Source organism: Brachycentrus maculatus, unplaced genomic scaffold, assembly GCF_059751285.1.
Source record: "Brachycentrus maculatus isolate JH-2025_06_01 unplaced genomic scaffold, ASM5975128v1 h1tg000068l, whole genome shotgun sequence".
Taxonomy (NCBI): domain Eukaryota; kingdom Metazoa; phylum Arthropoda; class Insecta; order Trichoptera; family Brachycentridae; genus Brachycentrus; species Brachycentrus maculatus.
Window position 1 is genome coordinate 2,086,166 of NW_028280822.1, and position 22,644 is coordinate 2,108,809.

At 32.1% G+C, this 22,644-nt stretch overlaps 1 protein-coding gene across 1 annotated transcript in view; it reads right to left on the bottom strand.

The window, feature by feature from the left end:
• Shrm (shroom) overlaps positions 1-22,644 on the bottom strand; it is a 138,323-nt gene that overhangs the window by 96,938 nt on the left and 18,741 nt on the right. Inside the window, exons 2-4 of the mRNA XM_088256881.1 lie at positions 19,265-19,385; positions 11,660-11,856; positions 633-1,012 (exon numbers count right to left, since the gene is read on the bottom strand). Coding sequence (XP_088113007.1) covers positions 633-1,012; positions 11,660-11,856; positions 19,265-19,331 — 644 coding nt within the window. The 5' untranslated portion in view covers positions 19,332-19,385. The remainder of the gene's footprint in view (positions 1-632; positions 1,013-11,659; positions 11,857-19,264; positions 19,386-22,644) is intronic.

The following is a 22,644-nucleotide window of genomic DNA, read 5'->3' on the forward strand; positions in this document are numbered from 1 at the left end:
TCACCAGTCTGATGATGTCGGTAACGACGAAACCCGGTCGCTGGTCAAATAAAAAAGTGGTAAAGCTAAAAATATTGGTTTTAATCTAATAATAAACTAATTAGAAGTGTAAAGATGTTCACAACATTTTGAGTGAGTCCAAATACTTGTTAACAAAATCTGGATTATCTCCAAACTTAGGAGTTATTTTCATATTATTTTTTGTCATCTCATCAAAGATGAAGAAAAATATCGTAGTCGTAGAGGAGAAAGTGACCAACTACCAAAACATAAAATGTTCAGGAGGGCCATTTAAGTCACTATTGCTTGGCAAGAAAATAAACACCAATGCAGTTATTCATTTTTAACTAGTCAATATATTATACTTCCAAGTTTAAAATCCTTTGGGATTTTTTCAGGGCAATAGTAAGCTAGTAAGATATCAAATAGTCAATGATCACGTTTTTGTAAAACAATGCACTTGGTCACTTTCTCCTGTATGAAGTGAATGTTACAGGTGTGTAAAGTGATCACTGAAACCAGCCTATGACGGTCGTCAGCCCCGTGAATGCCCAGACTTCCATATTCTTCTTCATCTTTGAGAAGATGTCAAAAAATAAAGAAGATATCATTTTTAAATTGATGGTAGATACCTGTCCAAGAACGGGGTGGATGTGGAGTCCGTGCTGGACACGTAGCTGTGGTATCCCTCGCTCTGCGCATAGGAGGGCTGCTTCTGATGCTGGATGTTGATCTCCTCGCAGTTCCTGGTGTACTCCTCCAGGTCCGCCAGGGTGAGCGGGGTCGCCTTCTCCCGGTGCAGGACGCTGTAGGAGTAGCGCAACAGGGACTGGTTCTCCAGCAGCACGTCGTACTGGTCCAGCCTCTTCTTGGCGCTCTGGGCGTCTCGCTCCGGCGGCGATGGTATCCCGCTGCGTTCCGCGGGGTCGGGCACTCGCTCCCTTTCCATTCTGCCCGAGTACTCGAATGTTTCTGGAGAGTTTTTCTCGCAGCGCTCGAGGACAGTCTTTAACTGAAAAAAGACAAATGAAACATTGAAACTAACACAATGGTCACAGGATTTTAATAGACTTTATAAGATTTTACTATTTATATTTTAATATTAATAAATTTAAAAACGATTATATTCTAATAATATTTATAAATTTATAAATTTGATTTTAATATTTTAATATTAATAGTAACACAAAGGTCACAGGATTTTAATAGACTTTAACGGATTTTAATAGAATTTAATATTTTTTTTATACCCTTGGTATTCCAAGGGTATAAAAAGTAGAATAAAATAACAACTATGTAATTTTTTCCGCGTGAATATTATTTGACCAGCAACCGGGTTTCATCGTAACCGACATCATCAGACCGGTCAAATAAAATTGAGTTATTTTATTATATAAAATGCAGTTCCACCAAGAAATGTCAGTACAAAACTTTAAAAAAATGTGCAATAAGTCACTAGAGTGCAATAGACACGTGTGACTCGCGAGCCGCATGTAACTCTTTAAACATTTTGTGTGGCTTTCGTTATCAAATTCAAAATGATATTTTTTACGGAAACTTTGTTTTTTTTTGTAAAATTATTCTGTGCATAAAATAAATTAGAACTTTTATTTACATATGTACTTTAGTTTTATTCTATCTTATTTACTTTTAAGAAAATACATCATAAATTACATAAATCGTTGAATGTTATAAGGTATCTTTTATATTATATGTTTTGAGTAAGAGAGATACTTAAAAAACTGTTTATTTCAATAGAAAAAGGCCTTATCAAAATCTTTTATGAGGTAATTTATACATATACGATTTTTTAATATTTTTTATTCTTTTAATATATTTACATTTTTATTTATAACATAATACATTTGAATCATTTAAATATTTGGAGAACTTTTGTAGGGACTTAATGTTATATAATAAAAGATATAATAGTTTTTTTGTTTATTTTTTCAAGATTTAAATGTATAGAACTTTAATTTTTTTCTTAAGTATTTTTTATCATCTATTTTTTAAATTTCTTTAGGGAGTTTAACGATAGGTTTATAAAAATAAAAAAAGTATATCTGATTAAAAATCTGTCACTTTAAACTTTAAAATTTGGTAGGTTCCTATTTAATAAATTAATTATTTTAAATCCTAAATTGGCTCACCAAAAATTTCCAAACCGTTTAGCTACTTGCGTTTGGCTCTTTTGGTCCAAGAGGTTGCCGACCCCTGGCCTAGAGCATTCGATACTCTTTCAAAAAATGTAAGGGAAATATCAACAACAACAAAAATGTATATTAAAAACATTGTTAACTTTGTGGTATGGTAATATTACATTCTCCTTATCATTCATTGTTCGATTTGTGTAAAACCAATAATTTGGTATTACACAGTGAACGATGAATGATAAGGAGTGTTTAATAGGCATAAGTTTAAACGAAATTCGATTGAATATTCAAAACACACCGTTCGTCAAAAAGGAATCATTTGCAGACGGGAGGAATATCTAATTTAATATAATCTACCTATACAGGATTGTATTAGACTCGTTTTGTGTTTATAACAGCCGATATAATCAATATTTTCTTTTGGAAAATTCGCCTTCTTAAAAACGTTGTTCTCGCAAGTTGGTAATGAATGACGTCACAGAAACGATGGACTTATTTTAATAATGGTGACATTTCTAAATTATTGGCGGCTCTAATTGTTAATGTCTATGGTCCACCTTCCCCCCCCCCCCGTACATATTTTAACACAAATGGTAGGTATTGGTAAACAAACAATCCATACTACTACTATTATAGCTCTATAAAGCAGACATTTTGGGATCTCTACAGATTTCAATAAGAATGATACCGATAGTCTTGTGATTTTTCATATTAATAATAGCACATCATGAAATCCATTAGTATAACATTAGAGAAATATGACACACAATATATAAACAAAAGAAATACACTAATATTGGCAAACGGTTTTCATACTGTCCTTTTTAACAATGTTTGTAGTTTGAAACTCCGATAACACATGTACTCGACTGGCCTTCTTAGTCTTTAAATTAATCGGACAATTATCCATTGTTAAAATTTCGGAATAGCTCAGCAAGTGGGTCGATTGTTAAATCTTAAATTATTACACCTGTACAATCAGTTTAGATAAGTGAGAATAGAGAGAAATATAATATAACGTGTGCGCCTACTGCAGGGGTGGTCAAACCATGGCGCATGTGATGATAATAAATTTTTTTTTTTTAATTAGGCCCTATAACTGAAACCATCTTAATATTTTGAACGTCAACGTTATGAATATTGTATTAATTTTGAAGTCATACCCCAAACCATTGTTTACATTATACCCTAATTGGATTTTAACTACATTACTTATATTAGCTTTCATTGAAATCCCCATTACTTTCTGAAATATCCACCATTATACGCCTAGATCTAATAATATTTAATAATAGCAATTATTGTTAGTGCTTCAGGATATTTTACAAATTTTAAGTCAGTTTTATAATGTCTTGATAAGACGAAACACGTCACATTATTTGTCATTGTATATATTAAAATAAAAGTAGATTTCGATCCAATAATTTTGATAAATTTTTATTTAACATTATATTTAAATAAAACTTTAATTAAATTATATAGGTTTTACTCCAAAGTGACTGCCGAGTCAATTAATGAAATTTTGATTTATTTTAAATACATTACCAAAAATTATCAATGAGACCTCAGTTTGATCAGTAAATACAGCCTTAGAAATTTAAACTTCTAGGTGTCTGAAACTTAAAAAAAAATTGAACGTGTGAGACATTACTTTAGGTAGGTTTACAAACGTATAAATATTTTTATCGGTGTTGCCATCACACGTTCCTGCTCAAACGATCGCAAACGTCGCGCACTGGCTTGAGTTATTTATTTTCTTCCCTTAAGCAGTCCAACCTCTATCCTTATTTTGCAACCGTAAGGTTAAAGGTACTTGAGTTGAATGGCGCACATGAGTTTATCTGAGAAAAAAATAGCGCATGACATGCTTAACACGTTGAGTGCCAAGATAACTCGTAGATTGCGTTCTTTGCTAGGACGCCGACTACAAGTTATCTCGTACTGTGTTTACTTACGACATTCGTGCAGCTACGATACAATTCGTAGTATATCAGTGCTAATGTGGATAGATGGCGCATGGGAAGAGAAAAAAGTCAATGCTGGCTTACATTAACACAAAAATTAATTATAAATGAACAGAAAATATAATTATGTATATACAATAATTTTTTTGTTAAAAATCAAGAAGTAAAAGAATATTTCTATTCAATATGATTCAATGAAATTGGCTTTTTAGACCGTAATAGGATATTATCACTCGAGAGGAATATCTAATTTAACATACTCAACCTATAAAGGATTGTATAGGACTTGTTTTGTGCTTATAACAACCGATATAATCAATATTTTCATTAATCATTTTCATTTCGAAAATTCGCCTTCTTAAAAACGTCGTTTTCGTAAGTTGTAAACAAATCCACACTACAACTATTACAGCTCTATAAAGGAGATACATAAAAGCATACGCCCCATAACTCACATGATGACGTATAGCGGTGTTCGTATTATTAAAATATCTAAAGTTTAAACCTTCATATCTCCCTCATGTATCTACATACATCCTTATATTTCAAAAGATTCGTACCAATAGTCTTGTGATTTTGCATATTAATTTACTAGCCAATAAAACGACATCATGAGAAATCCCTATTCTGAAAATTGCTGTGGCAGTCAACGCGTTAAGGTTGGCCACCCCTGGTCTATGGGAAAATATTGTCATATGGAAACAGATTTCTAAGAAAGCTGACAACTCCAATTTCAGAGTGAAATGTACTAACGCGTATTGAGCAGGAATAATTTTCTACGATTGTTTGAGATGAACCAGTAATGGATGGTGACAGTATGAATTAATACAACGCAGGGTGATACGACCAACTATTGGCACATAAAGACGTCATCTGAATTTTAACAAGGAAATTGTTAAAAAGTACCTACATTATAATCCCCTTTTAAAGGTAAACTCTGTTTGATTATTAGTACAGTCATACTCAAAGTGCGGATTCATTTGATAAAAAAAAACTTTTTTTAAATGTGAATAAAATGGGAGTAATCTTATTTATATTGGTTGCCCGCCTCCACAGTGCAGTGGTTAGCGCATTTGGCTACCATGATGGAGGTCCCGATTTCGATTCCCAAGAAGGTTAATATAAAAGTTTTTTCACTCTAATATTTATTTAATATCAGCCTGGACTAGTACATGACGCGTAAGACTAATCATATGATAACAATCAATTTAATATTGCATAAATTTGTTGCGGTGCCATATGTACCAAAGCTTAAATATACTTATATTCAAAATTTGTTTTCAATCATTTTATTGATTTCTTTGTAAATTATTCCACCAAATATACCAAATGGATATTTCCGTTGTAAAAAATAACAAGGAAAAAAAATACTTTGTAAGTTATAGATTCTCTTGAACGAAATGTCATGAATTTAGTTACATATGTATTTACATCGAAGTTTTACTTTTATTATCAAGTAAAAAAAAACTTTTATAATATCGAATTCAAAATAATCATATTTCTCTGTAAAACGAAGAAAAGACACTAATGGGTAAGATCTCAAACGTACGAATTCAGAACACTACCGGCCGCGCTAGGGGCCGGACGTATCTCCGTGCATAATTTTTTTTTAAAGAATGTATTTTGAAAAAAAAAATCATATATTTTTTAACTCCTTACTTTCTATTTAACTACTCTTTTCTTTTCAAAACAATAAACTTATTTCGAAGAACAGCTTATGTATTCAATACAAAAACAGTGTTATAAACAAAGAATTAATTGGGCCTTAAGCTTGGTTTTTCTCTGTCTATATAATATACATTTATACTACACATTTGCTAAAAAACCTATCAGCGAAAGCTTCACTGGCAGTACACAACGGAGTCCTGGTTCCGACCATAATATATGGACGTGAAACATGGAGTTGGCAAAAGAAGGATGAAAGTAGACTGAATGCAGTCGAAATGCGATCTCTCTGAAGAATGTGCGACAAAACGATGTATGATAGATGTTCGAATAGTGAAATAAGGAAGGAATGCAAAGCTGAGATAAACATAAAATTATGCATTAAAAATAAGCATTATCGATAAAATTAAGAAAGGTGTGTTGAGATGGTTTGGACATGTAGAAAGAATAAGTGAGAAAAGAAAGGTATAGCAAATTTATGAGGTGAACGTAAGTGGAAAAAGGAGCAGAGGAAGACCGAGAAAAACTTGGCACGGAGCGGTGTAGCGTTCTATTCTCTCTGCCTACGCCTGAAGGAAAGCGGCATTGTGGTTTGTTAGTTAGTTTTTAGTTACTAAAATGCTGACCGATGTGCTTTCAAAATAAATACTGTTATTATAATAAAAACATATATTTTAATTTAATACTCTTTTCAGGTAGGCATAAGCGGCTTATGTTTGATAATCTTTACTTAGAGCTTACCTGAAAACTGGCGTCGGGATATTTTTAATCTGTATATGATGGTAATAATATAATTTTTATTTGTTGTTGTTAGTTTTCGTTCTGTCCGCCTCCGTAGTGTAATGGTCAGCATGCTCGGCTACCTTTCTGGAGGTCCCGGGTTCGATTCCCAGGGGGGTTTAATAAATATAAGTGATTTTTTCACTCTAATATTTATTCAATATTACACTGGACTGGTACCTGAAGTGGAGAGCTGATCACCTTTCCTTCATATGTAATCGATCGAGATAACACTGCGTTTATATGAAGCAGTGCCCTATGCACCATTAGGGTGCGGTAAGGGATTTATTTTTATTATTATTATTATTATTCGTTTCTAGATCAGATATTAATAGAATTTTGTTGTTCTTATTTAAAATTTTCACTGTTATACGGATATGGACGCATTCACAAATATTTATAAAATTCAAAAAATTAACCCAAAGCTTATATAAAACTAAAGATTGGCACGATCCTCACCCCTTGTATATTATACTTATTTTGTTAAAACCTTTAAAAAATACATTTTTTTCATTTTTTTTGACATCTCATCAAAGATGAAGAAGAATATGGAAGTCTGGGTATTTACGGGGCTGACGACCGTCATAGGCTGGTTTAATAGAAGTCTGGTTTACGGTCAGCCCCGTAAATGCCCATACTTCCATATTATTCTTCATCTTTGATGAGATGTCAAAAAATAATATGAAAATAACTCCTGTAATTGGAGATAATCCAGATTTTGTGAACAAATATTTAGACACACTCAATATATTTTAAAACTATTTTTTGTTTCCTGTATGCTCAAAATCGATTTGAACCGTTGCGTTACTATCGAAATTTACAACAAAAATAATAATAAATTTATAATAAATCTATGAGGCGAATATAATTTGATAGACCAAAGACAATTTGACCTGATCAACAATTTAAATATGTACTTGAAAGTGGTCAGGTCAGGAGTCGGAATAATCGGCTGGTATATGGTATAGAGGAGATGCATGAATGTGGAAGAGGTGAAGAATGTTTGCAAAGAAAGAGGGGTATGGTGTTCAATTCTCTCGTGATGGTTAGTTAGTTAGTTATAATGTATGTGAGAGTATTAATAAAGGAATGTAATTTTTTTTTTAATTTTTCCTTTGTTTATCAGTCACTTAAAGGATTGCTTTTCATAATTCGTGTAAATAATTGTTTTTTATTTAACTAATTCTGATTTATGTCTAACGTTCGATGAAAAAAATACTATACTTTTGTTATAAAATAGCTAAATGATAGATCAAAGGCGAGAAAAATAACGGATTGCTATTTTAAAAGTTTTTTTTTCCTGTTAATGTTAAAAATAATCGTTAACTACCTTAACAGAATAGACCCTATTGGTCGTGTCACTCTACAAACTGCATTTGTGTTCAATATATAAAACAAGTTTATTTGTATTCAGTGATATTCTAGCCAGAAGCGGTTGAGAAAAGATAACTTCCTACTATTTTCTAAGTAATGCACAATAAAACTGGTACATATAAATATGTCACTAAAAGGCCTATATAAATATGTATTTAGTTGTTTACCTAATTTCTTCGAAAGAAAATTATGAAAATTTTATCATATACAAACAGACACACACACACACACACACTCACACATACATATATATATATATATATATATATATGTATATATATATATATATATATATATATATATATATATATATATATATATATATATATATATATAAATTATATATATATATATATATATATATATATAAATATATATAATATTTATTCAATACTACCCTGACTGATCACCTTTCCTTCATGTGTTAAAGACCAAGATAACCCTGCGTTTATATGACGTAAATATATTTTACTACCCGCAGTTTGGAGATCTAGTAAGATTTTTCGGTTAAATATGTAATAAACCTCAGGTTTCTTCATGAAAGGTAATGTAAATGTTTATAAATATTTGGGATTACGACTTTGGGCCAATCTACCTACACCCATGTGAAAGGTAGGAACACATTTGTGTTCAGGTAAAAAGGATCAAGGTCAAGATAAATCTATTTTATTTATGATAGGAAAGTTTGCACTCAACGCTCAAATTGTCATGGATAACGTGTTGAGATGAGATATTGGCTAAGAATTATTTATTCTTGCCATCTACCACATATGCCTTGCATTTTTAAAAGCCAAAATATTTTGGATGTTTCATTTTTTATGAGTATAGATCATTATCTTCATCATATCATCATCTTCCTCTTTATAAACTTCCTTAAAGGGTAGTATTTTACAAAAATGGCGATATATAAATTATCCAAAAATATGTATTACTGTTATTAAAGCAGCTGCGAAAAAGTTCCCAATGAATACTACAAACATGTATCAGATCAACCCCATGTTTCTACGACGAATAAATATTACACAAAAAAACTTTTTCAAAATAAAACGTATTAAAAACGGTTTTTAGTATGCCTTTGTATCGTTCTCAACAAACAAAATAAAATTTGTTGTATGAATTATATAAAACAACTATTCATCCCCAGATTTATCATTAGGATGCATTAAATTGACGCAAGGTTAACATGATCACTGATTACATCAATCCTAGGTGATTTATTCTAAAATATAGTAGTGCAATTCATTTGATGGGATGCAGATGACTTCGCTGAAGGAGCTTTTGAGGTGGATGACATATACATTTATAAAAATATATTTATGATATATTTCAGTTTTAAAATTATAATTATTTTATCATATATTAATCTTCCTGGTGATTCAATGCTATAACATACTTTTCCTACTCGTCGTCCCCTTCCCCTAGCAAACTCATTAGTCAACAAAGCCATTTGACAAATAGTACAAGGATTGAGGTTTCTTTCGAGAGACACATTTCTTAATTGATATAAATTGAATTTAAAAGTAAAGTATCTATAAAATGAAGTGATGACAATGACTGACAAACATATAATGTGAACAATGGCTTTGTATCTCTCCTTGGAATGTTTTGGTTTGGATGCAGTTGTTTTTAATTTATATACGTTTCCAGATTCTCGTCAATCATACAATTTCTCATTTTACCCTTGATAAGTTTTATGCTCACGTTTGCGGAAATATAATATATTATACACAAGTATATGCGTAAGAGGGAAATAAAAGCCAACGCTAGTTTAAAAAAAACTGATCATACTATTTCAGGAATGCTATTCCATGTATTTTTTAACATCTCATCAAAGATGAAGAAGAATATGGAAGTCTGGGCATTTACGGGGCTGACGACCGTCATAGGCTGGTTTAAGTGATCACTTTACACAAGTGTAACATTCACCGATTCTACCCATTATTGACAACCACACTACTCAAATTCTTGGAAGTTCTATATATATATATATATGTATATATATATATATATATATATATATATATATATATATATATATATATATATATATATATATATATATATATATATATATATATATATATATATATATATATATATATATATATTTATGAACCAATTTAGAAACCTTGTTCTTGAATCACTAGAACTTCACTAGAGACATCTATTGGTGAGATGTAAAGAAGCTTTATTAAGCAGAAACTCTTATATTAGTATGTGAGGTCCGAATCCTGGATTATAATCACACACATGTGAAAATCCAGAAAATACCATTTTCAATTTTATTATTAAGCTTATAATTTGACCAGATAATTTATTTACAACATTTTGAGCGTGTCCAAATACTTGTTCACAAAATCTGGATTATCTCCAATTACAGGAGTTATTTTCATATTATTTTTTAACATCTCATCAAAGATGAAAAGGAATATGAAAGAATTTATTTTTTATTTTTTACTAATCATTTTTTATTAATATTTTTTGTTTTTGAATTTATGGAATGCAAAAGAATTTAAAATAAAGAGAAAAAAAAAGGAAGTCTGGGCATTTTATTCCAGGTGTTAAAAATTATCATGTCTTCCGATAAACAGGGTGCCGGTCGCGCACATTTGTGGTTGAGCCACGTTCAAAGAGCCACACGCGTACCACGAGCCGCGGTTTGTCGACCATTTCCCTAGATCGTTTTTAGAAGAGATGCGCCGAGTACAAGTTTTACCGAGTTACCGAGTATGAGTATTACTCGATTTGATGTTTGCGAAACCGAGTACTCGGCCGAATAACTCGATTCAACCAATCAAATGCTTTTACCTACTTTACTAAACCCCAGGTTCAGAATAAGATTTTTTTAATCCAGAGAAATGAGAATTGATGAGGAAGATCCTATATTTAGAATCTATTGAAAGAAGTGACGTTACAGAGAGTTCCAGCAGCAGTTAAGAAAACGAATCTTATTCTAACCTTAACTAATTAAGACAATCACAAGATGCTCATGCATCATTTTGGAATTGCTTCGAAGAACTTGCTTCTACCCAGCCACCGGAGCGCGACGATCCTAAAAGCCCCATCGCTCTAGAATCGGATCGATATGTAAATGAAGGATTGTTGTCAAAAGATAAGATTCGAGTGGTGGGCAAGACATAAAACAAGATATCCATAGATAGTACATTTAGTACACCTGCAAACACCGTGTATAGCGAGCGTTTATTTTCAGAATCAGGTAACGTCTATGAAGAAAAAAGGAACAGGCTGTTAACAGAACCTGTGGAGAGTCTTGTATTCTTATATCACAACTTCGGCTGTCCAAACTCAAAACACAGTAAGGGTCATTTTTAGTAGTACGTTTTTTTTGTATTTTTGGCCTAAGTAGATTCGATTTAGTCCAAAAATGCAAAAAAAACTTACTACAAAAAAATGTCCCTTACTGTGTTTTAAGTTTGGACAGCCGACTTGCATTTGCTAAATTTTGAATATTAATTGTTAAAATTAAATTTTAATAAACGCAACTTTTTAATCTTCCTGTTTTCATTATATTTCCCAAAATATTATATTACTTTAGTTTAACTGAGTTTACTCGGCACTTGAACCGAGTTATTCGGCCGAGTACCGAGTATTAAACGAGTACTCGGCCCATCACTAGTTTTTAGCAATACTTTGGACTCCGCATTATGTGTCCAAAGTATTGAGATCAGTGGACGTTTGGGATTCAGGATAGTGGAGGGATACCTGCTGGGGGTGCGACCTTCGCATGTAGGGTCGGCTGAAGGCCACGGGGCGCTCCTTGGGGTAGCTGGTGTGGTCAGTCCAGGACTTGGAGCGCGTGGAGCTGCCCGTGGGCGGGGCGCGCGTGGCGCGCGGGGCCTCCGCGGCCGCCGCGATGGGCCATGAAGGAAACTTCTCGTGGCCTGGCCCGTACACCACGCCTGCAAAACCAACCCCATTAGATAATTTATTTTTAATTATTTTATTTATTTGGATTCTTACAGCCACTACAAAACAATATACAAAAACAATTAACAAATCTACATCCAATTAAAAAAATCCACCAATTCTTATGAAAGTAATGTTGGTTGGGGTGAGTGTGTGTGTATGTGTGTGTGTGTGCGTGTGCTTGTGCGTGTGCGTGTGTGTATGTGTGTGTGTGTGTGTGTGTGTGTGTGTGTGTGTGTGTGTGTGTGTGTGTGTGTGTGTGTGTGTGTGTGTATGTATGTGTGTGTGTGTGTGTGTGTGTGTGTGTGTGGTGTGCGTGTGTGTGCGTGTGCGTGTATATATGTGTGTGTGTGTGTGTGTGGTGTGCGTGTGCGTGTGTGTGCGTGTGCGTGTGCGTGTATGTGTGTGTGTGTGTGTGTGTGTGTGTGTGTGTGTGTGTATAGTACCTATTCCATGTCAACATAAATTATACGGATCGTTCATCATACAAATCATATGGATCATTCTTATCATGAGTCATTTATTATTATTTTTTTAATGAGAAATATTTGTGTTTTTATTATTTACACAAATATTTCAATTTCATACGATTTCTGTGAGCCTTAGCGGTCGTTATCAGAAATAGGTATCAAATTCTGGCAGAGTGGATTCGAACCGAGAAACTCTGACTTAAGAGCCCGCGACATTAACCACGGGACCACAACCCGACACATTATTGGCTAATAAATTAGAGTGAAAAATCACAAGACTATCGGTAACATACTTATTGAAATCGGCTTTCTTAGAAATCTGTTTACATCTGACGATATTTTCCCATAGACCAGGGGTGGCCAACCTTAACACGTTGACTGCCACGGAAATTTTCAAAATAGGGATTTCTGATGATGTTGTTTTACTGTCTAGTTTCAAGTTAGTTAGTTAGGTTAACTAGTTAGTTAGTTAGTTAGGATTTCTGATGTTGTTGTTTTACTGTCTAATAAATAAATATAAAAAATCACATTCAATTTCACATTCAATCACAAATATTATTGAAACCTGTGGAGAAGTAAGGGAGACATGAAGGCATAAACTTTAGATATTTTAATAAAACGAAAAGCGGATATCGCTATACGTCATCAAATTTTACGTCATCGGATGTGTTATGGGGCGTATGGCTTTACGTATCTGCTTTATAGAGCTGTAATAGTAGTAGTGTGGATTCGTATCTGTGACGTCATTCGTTACCAACTTACGAAAACATCGTTTTTACGAAGGCCAATTTTGCAAAAGAAAATATTGATTTTATCAGCTGTTATAAACACAAAACGAGTTTTACACAATCCTTTATAGAGTTTCAGCTTAATAAAAAAGCTTCTTCATCTCACCAATAGATGTCTCTAGTGAAAATTCTATTCAAGTGCAAAGTTTCAAAATTGGATCATATTTATAGAAGTTCCAAGTATTTGAGTAGTGGGGTTGCCATACATGAGTAGAATTGGTGAATGTCACACATTTGTAAAGTGGTTACTTAAACCTATGACGGTCATATGGTAAGCCCCGTAAATGACAAGAATTCCATATAAGAATATAAGAATTCCATTCTTCATCTATGTTGAGATGTCAAAAAATAATATGATAAAAACGATTGTGATAGTATTAATCGTGTAGCGTCTTTCATATTTTTTTATTCATAAAAAAAGGTTTTGAAAATAGATGCCTGAGGCGAATACTGGGTGTTAAAGTGGTATGACTTCGTCAGGAATGAGGATGTGAGGAGAAGAAGCTAACATCCCCTCATACTGGAAGTCCTGAAGAGCAGAAGGTGGACATGGTTGGGACATGTCCTTAGAATGCCACCTGAGTGCATCAACCCCTCATGTCTCTTCTTCCAACCCCGAGGATTCCGGCGCCCCGGAAGGCCGCCGACTATACTCAGCGGAACTTCGAGATGCCGGACTGACCTGGGAGAAAGCCAAGGAGATGGTGCGTGACAGAGGGACTTGGAGAAGTCTCGTGTTTGACACAAGAACTAGTGAGTAGTGTGGTTATTCAATCATGGGTAGAATTGGTGAATGTTACACTGTGTAAAATGATCACTTAAACCAGCCTATGACGGTCGTAACCCCTGTAAATGGCCAGACTTCAATATTATTTTTCATCTTTGTTGAGATGTCAAAAAATTATGTTTTTAAATTCAACAATATTTTTACATCGTACAAAAATATTTTCAATATCTTGTATTGTTATTATAACTGCCGGTCTTTGCTCCAGCGCAATGTGAATACGTAAATCTATAAACAATAAAAATGTTTACGCGGTTTTTCAGCATTGGGTGATCGATATTTTGAAAACACGACGAATCATAAATATGTCGCAGTTGTCGTCATAAAAACAAATACCTCCGATATTCAATTTGTACAATATGTGAAGGAAATTAATGTTTATTTTATGTTTGTTTTATCGATATTTCAACTAAGATGAAGTAGAATAGTCATTTTTTACGGAGAAATTAAGGTGTAATAATAGCAAATTTTCGCGATTATATCCGACAAAACATCTGTGATACATATCCTTTAATTCGAATTATCTAAATGACCAGATTTTATCTTCATATTCATCTACCCGAACAGAGTTCTATGCACGCCACTGCACAGATACGATGAATTAATTGAAGTAGCGTGAAAAAATTTCGTAGCTTCAAAATGTAGAATAAAATGTTATTACCGTTCTCAGATAGTAAATAAGTAGTTTTTACTCATATATAGGTTAATGTGGCAGTAAAATGATAGGTGCATTGGTAAAACACTACGTAGTTACTAATGATAATGATGTGATCATGTCCGAACACATCCGTACTACATAAGCGATACCAGACTCACAAAAAGGCAACAAAAAACTCCGAGTATGAATAAAGGTTTCGTATGTTTCGCCTTGCAGACTTGGGTTATTATCTTCGCTCAGTTTGGTTGTCTAAATCAACAGTGTCTTGATGTTTCCTCGTAAATCCTTTTGCCGCACAATAAAAGCAGAAGAAAAAAACCCTTGCTTTGGTCTGTTGCACATGGATAGTAGAATTTATATAATATACCCGTATATATTTAACATTCAAGGCCTACTACACCCACAACGCGAATTTAGGCGAATGGTTTATAAGGCATGTGGCTTTATTCTCGAGAGGAGTAGGTATCTATAATAACATTTTTTTGTTTTAAATATCAAAGGAGATCGTCAGTTCTTATATTTTTCATTTAAGAACCTTGACTGTGACAGCCGATTTGAACATAGTTTTGTTTATCCTATGTACATAAACGTATACACATACATATATTGTATACGCAACGTACCTACGGGTATTTGAAAGTTTAAAAAATATGCTCGGCCGATAAACTAAATGCGAAACATTAATGTTGTAACGAATGATCTAAATATAACAAGGTGTGTTCGAACAACGGTGATTAATTCATTTATAAAAATAACTCGTTTACGTTTTTCCTTTCAAAAGCTTCGACAAAGTGAAGCTTTGCGCGCGCGATAATTTCGCAACTGAAGGTAGCGTGGGTGGTGGCATTTCCATCGACTATTTTTAGCCAAGTTGGAAAGATTGATTGTCCACGTTGGATTCGTGAAAAGGCCAGAAGATGCGCGCCGTGCAGTGGACCTTTGTAGCGCTCCAATTACTCGGCAGACAATGCGGAGAGAAGTGTAACTGGGCAGCGAGAGTGAGCCGCAGTCTCGTACTCCCTTTGTGTGGAACCTTGGAAACGTTTACCGAGCCCGATCGCGCAGCCGTTGCTGATGTCCCTGTCACGCGGAAAGAATGAACCCATAATGTAGAAAGTACGACGTAAAATATGAGGTCGGAAGAGACAACGGACCGGGGTCGGATGTATAACCGGCCGTAATAAATATTCTTATTACGAAGATTAGGGAGAAATAAAATGAACATGATTTGGAGCGCCTACTTTCTCTTTAATTGAAACCCTGTTGCAACTGACGCAACGGCTTTTTAATTCTTATGTCTCATCGCTACCTACAAACTACTGTAATCCTGATACATGAACGTCCCGACAATCGTATACAATCCTCTTGAGCTCCCGAATAATATATATATATATATATATATATATATATATATATATATATATATATATATATATATATATATATAAATATAAATATGTATATAGATATATATATATATATATATATATATATATAAATATATATATATATATATATATATATATATATATATATATATATATATATATATATATATATATATATATATATATATATATATATATATATATATATATTTGACGATTTTTACAAGTGGAATGAATGAGTAAAGAAATAACGGTTAAACAAATATATGAATTTGTAATTAATGTTTTACTAAGTAAATACTACTATTTCTTAAAATCTACTGTGACACGTGTTTCGATGCATTCCGCATCATTTTCATACGGTGTTTGAAAATGAGGCGGAATGCATCGAAACACGTGTCAAGTAAATTTTAAGAAAAGTTGTATTTACTTAGTAAAATATTAATTAAAAATGGATAGATTTTTCAACAAAGTGACTGCCGAATCAATTAATCAAATATATGAAGTTAGAAATAAAGGCAGAAGAAGACAGAAAGTGGTCAGATCAGGAGTTTAATGATCGGCGGATATGAGGAAGATGATGAGTGTGGAACATGTGAATAATTTTTGCAGAAAGAGTGGTGTACCGTTCTTATCTCTCTGCCTACCCCTGCAGGGTAGCGAGGTGATGGTAAAATAGTTATGTAAAATACACAAGTAAAATAAATAATTATAGTAAGTTATAAGATTAATAAAAAATATCATGAATGTGTCACGAAAACGTAAGCTATTTGAGTACTCAGCGCATTAGCGAAAATGTGGTCATGTGGTCAAGGCTCAATGTAAATTTCTGTACTTTTAAAATATCATCGTTATCATGCATAATGACCAGTGACGATTTTATATAAGGTTAGATATTGATTTTTTTCAAGGTGTCATTTTCACAATTTTTTTCTATATTCTTTGTTTTCGATTTCATATGGTTACCCCGTCATAACGAAATGAAGATCGCAAATGAAAACAGATCTTAGGCACACAATGAAAGACGTTGAATTTATTGTCTCGGTGTTGTAAATAATACTCTTCCTTGTACGATGCCATGGATAAATCATTTGGCTTTAAACTTCTTGCAAAGCGCCAAAGACTAACATTTTATGAATCCACTTATTACGAAGAGCATAGGGCTAGAGGAACGGAATAATAATATAATTAAAATGTAACTTTGTTTTAAAATCACCATAAATATTTTATTATTACTTAATTGCATATAATGTCAACCGGTTGCGAAACTAACTGCTTCTTTATAAAGACTGATTAATACAATAAAAGCAACAATAATATGCCCAGACTTCCATATTCTTCTTCATCTTTGATGAAATGTCAAAAAATAATATGAAAATAACTCCTGTAATTGGAGATAATCCAGATTTTGTGAACAAGTATTTGGACACACTCAAAATTTTTACTAAATACCATCATAAAAGCGCTTTACATTTTTCTCATTTACTATATCTTAGGTACTTACTACGTACAAACTTAATTATTATATAAAAAAAGACCTAAAATCGGTAGACACTTTGTGGTAATATTTACCCATTTTTAATTTAAGTTTTACTTGATACGGTGTTCAAATAGATTTTTATGGATAAGTGGTATTTACCAAGTAAAATTTAATTAAAAATGATAATTACACTCTACAAAAAAGAGTACTATTTTTCATAGGGTTTGAATTAAAAAGTGACATTAACACAGGTTAATTGTAATTTTGATAGGCGCCGTGGCGTGGTTGGGTAGACGCTCGATTACTAAACTGGGGTCGCGGGTTCGATTTCCTCCAATTGCAAAATAAATTTAAAATGATTTTTTTTATTTGTTCTGGGTATTTGTGGTGTATTTTCACAAAAATCTTCCCTATCCTTACTATCGTACCTGCAGACAAGCCTCTAAAAAAAGGCTTGGTGGGTTATTACGTTTTTTTTGTTACAAAAAAGAGTGGTAGGAAATAGGTTATAGGTTATAGCAGCAGCTTGCCATTGCAAAAGCTCGGTCCTGGAACTTATTTATTATTATAATATCATGATGATGTTATCTATCATAAATACTCGTATTTCTAATCGCAATAATGACATCATTAGATTAATGAAAAAAGTAATTAATATCTTATCTTATTTATCGGGATATTGTGGGGTGAAGTGCCGATAAATTTGGATGAATGACGCTTGATACATTTATAGAATAATTGGTACTTAACGCAAATTTTTATAATAAAATGGAATTTTGTTAAAGTTTTCATAAAAAAAATTATAATCGTGTTTTCAAATAGGTTAATAAAAAGTGTTTTATAGAAAATCCCGGATACAATAACAAAAAAATTTCATAAGAGAGGTAATAAATATTATTAAAATATTTTGTTATTATAAATTAAATATATTGATGAAATTTTTGTTTTGAGTATATGAATCTGAAGTACTTCTCGAGTTATGACGGTTTATTCTCTGATAACAATATATGTAATATAAATATCTTTAAATTTATTACGGTCATTTTATTTCATCCATTTCAAAAGTTGAATGAAATTAATTTTGTATTAATAACGGCGTCTTTATATAATGTAATAAGTATGTATATTCACGATTTAATTTATGGTGACCGTTTTATTATTACGACTTCTGAAAGTAGGCTATTACGGATGTAACCGAGTTTTGCACAAAGGAACTCATACATACATCTTGCATTCCTTGGGATACTGAATGACTTTCTCTGGATTTCGTGGAGAAATTTTATTTAATATTATATTGGAAAGCAGAATAAAATACATCGAGATATATTAAACATGCACAAATATTAAATTAATAAAAGATATTGTGTTCATACATTTTTTTAAACCAAGAAACGCTTATAGTTGATGTGGTTTCATTGCAACGTAGTATTTTCATACATTTTTTGTAAACCTTTTTTAATGAATTAAATAAATATTTACGATAATATTCCATAAATATTTACGATAATATTCCATTTTCCTTTTTTATAAATTTAAACCAAAATATAAAATACTATAAAATACTATACTTGGAAAGAAAAAAAGACTTACTGCAGCGTTTAACACTGATTTCAAGCTAGTCATTTTATTGTTTGGTAGACCAGTATATGTACTGTTACAATAATTGGCTCTAGATATTCCTGATAGTCGACTCAGTTGATGACTGGAATGTTTAGCCTTTTAAAATGCTACATTGAGTTAGAATGTGTGTACCTACAATCGGATTTTATATTTGACCCTATCTGCAAAGTACAATTCGCCAAGCATTAGAATGAATATAATTTGGTCTCTTACTTTTAAGTGAACTTGCATCTCTGGTAGGAGGGTGACGGAGAGATGGAGGGATTTCTCCTTCTGACATGGCGTCCCCTTCGAGCCAAATATTCTTCTGTACCAAATGCCATTGGAATATAATCTGAAAAAGAAATGGAAATGATTAAAAAGGTTAATAAGAGAGTATATTTGGCAATTGTGAATGAAAAAACAGATCCAAGACACCTAAAAGAGACTTGGCAATACCAAATGAATAAGAGACAAAAATTAGAGAATAAAAAGGATAATTGGTAATAAATTTTAAGAGTATTAATATTGTGGTGTTGGAAGTTGTAAAATGGACAGTTGCTGTAAAAAAATTAGATATAATGAAAATTTTCCGTAACAATATAATATGTAAAAAAGGATATTGTATTTTTTTTAAAGATACATCTTAAATGTGGAGCTAGAGGTGAATGCTACGCATTCCTTGGACTGTAAGTCATATAATTATATGGAAGATTCTAAGAACTATAACTCTAACCATAATATAGGAAAAGAAAAAGGATTCATTCTTGCGTTGAACACATTCCCAGAAAGAACTTGGAGTATCAGGAATAATTAATATAATAACCGCACACAAATCGCCAATAACACACTATACGAAAATATCCACAGAACTGCAAGATCGAATGCATCAAAGCATTTTTTTGGTATTATAATAACACTTGTATAATACCACTTCTTAAGTTGTATTTCATTACATACGACTAGTTTCGAAAACTAAAGTTGCTTTCATCGACAGGTGAATAATGAATATTTTACTATTTTTTTTTTAATAATGGACATGTCATTCCACAAAGTTAATGCCGAATTAATCTTTTTTTTTTTAATAGTTGTTTTTAAAGTCTTTGTTTATTTTTTTCATTTTCACTATTGTTTGATATTAAATTCTTAGTCTTATCCGCTAATTTAGTTAAATTTTTAAGTGCGACCACAGATCACCTACAAAGAGATAACAATTTAAAGCGAAAACACTTTCATTGTAAGCTCCGAACTACCACACGGTATGTGAACAAACCCTCAGGTAGCTGACAAAGTACTCCCAGTCAGGGGCGTGCATTCCACAGGCCCTACTCTCTCTTACCTTACTAGCGTTCAATATAAGAACGTGAGAAGAGCCTAATCAACTAAAAAAAGAAAAAAAAGACATGTATCTGAATCACAATTTTGAGTGAATCTCTTTCACGAATGTTGATACGTACACGTTCATTGGTTAACATGTTGACTTTTAAGGCCCTTAAACTAAACTAACTAACTAACCATCACGCCGCTTCCCCGCAGGGGTAGGCAGAGAGAATAGAACGCCACACCACTCTGTCTTTGCAAACATTCTTCGCCTCTTCCACGTACATGCATCTCCTCATACATACCCGCCGATTATTACGACTCCTAACCTGACCACTTTCAACTATTTGGCATACCTGATCGTGCCATGCTTTTAAGGCCCAGTATTCGATAAATCGCAACTTAATTTTCTTTAAACCCAGGTAACGTTAGACGAACTTGAATTTTATGTTTAAAAAACCGTTTTTGTATTGAAAATAAGTTTTTCTTAGAAATAAATAAAATTGAAATATATATATGTATGTATATATATATATATATATATATATATATATATATATATATATATATATATATATATATATATATATATATATATATATATATATATATATATATATATATATATATATATATATATATATATATATATATATATATATATATATATATATATATATATATATATATATATATATATATATATATATATATATATATATATATATATATATATATATATATATATATATATATATATATATATATATATATATATATATATATATATATATATATATGTGTATTTTTTTCTATAAGTATACTTTCCAAATAAATCCAAATCCAATACGGATTTTTTTAAAACGCGCGCGAAGGTACGGCCGTCCACTTTCTGAAATTTAATTCTGCGAATTCGCCTTAAACAAAACCTTTTGACGACATTTTTACCTGCATCTTCTGCTTACTTTGATTAAAAACTGAGTACGCCACTGAATATAGTAATACTATACGATGACGCTGTAAAGTCTATATACAAGTGCTAACATTTCTCAGGAAATACAATAATATCACCTTTTAGGATGTTGGTAACGATATTCTAACAGTGTTAAAAACGAAACAAAGATTTTGTAATGATTCTTTACTTGAATTACGTTTAACGAAAAAATTCTGACAACGAAATTTTTACAAACGCATCCACGTAACGTCTGTCCTTACAGCTGTTGTCATTATTGATGATTGCAAATGTCTCGAGTATTAGTCAGAAAAATATACACACACACACACACACGCACACACACACGCGCGCGCACGCACTCACGCACGCACGCACTTGTGCAAGGTCTGATACATGTTTTATATAATTTTTTTATAATTAATTAATAATTTCTGAAAAATTTATAAGAAAATCAATGGTATGTACGTATATAAAAAAAGTAAATGATCGTTTGTACAAAAACAGTATATTTTGGAAAAAAGGTTTTCAGACTGCGATGGCAGTACCATCTGTTGAGCGTAACAATTACACATGTAATTCTTGACAGCTGTAGTCACTTTTCATTTGCTATCATTTTCAACGTTTTCGATTGCATTGTTTTTTTTTTTTCATATTTTCATGTTTTGATGACTTCCCAAGCGTTGTGAAATTATACACATTAGAAATGAGTATTTTCTATTTTTTTTTTATTTAACCAGACTGAGCCGCAGCGTATGGTTTTTACTATTATGCGCAAGGGCACATGTGGCATAATAGTAAAAATCATCATTCGTTTACCATTTTTTGTGATGTTTCGTAGTAGAAATTAATTCCAGCCAATAAGAAAAATATAAAACTTAATTACCAATGAAAATACTATTACACGATTTTGAATAATATGTTTATCTTTCCTCAATGTATTTATGCAATTTTATTATATCAAATGGTCGTTGCAGAATCGGCAGGTGTGTTTTAACTAATTTTTAATGTTTGCAGTTCAACCACCAACAACGATTCAAGGATAACAACTTGGAATATGGACAAGAGAGAAAAAACAAAGAACTTACAATGCCCGAGCAAGCGTGCATGGAAACAGGCGTATCATTCAATAGAGTCATTAAACATTACTGTGCACGTGTTATTATAATGAACAATAATTTATTATTGTTTTAAAATCGTTAATCAATACATAATCTCAAATTGACAATACACCTACCTATTTGACTACTTACTGGATGTGACAGAACATTTAGTACATGTCTTAGTTTGGACTTAAAATATTATTTCAATTCAAACCCTTATCCGCACCCCAATGGTGCAT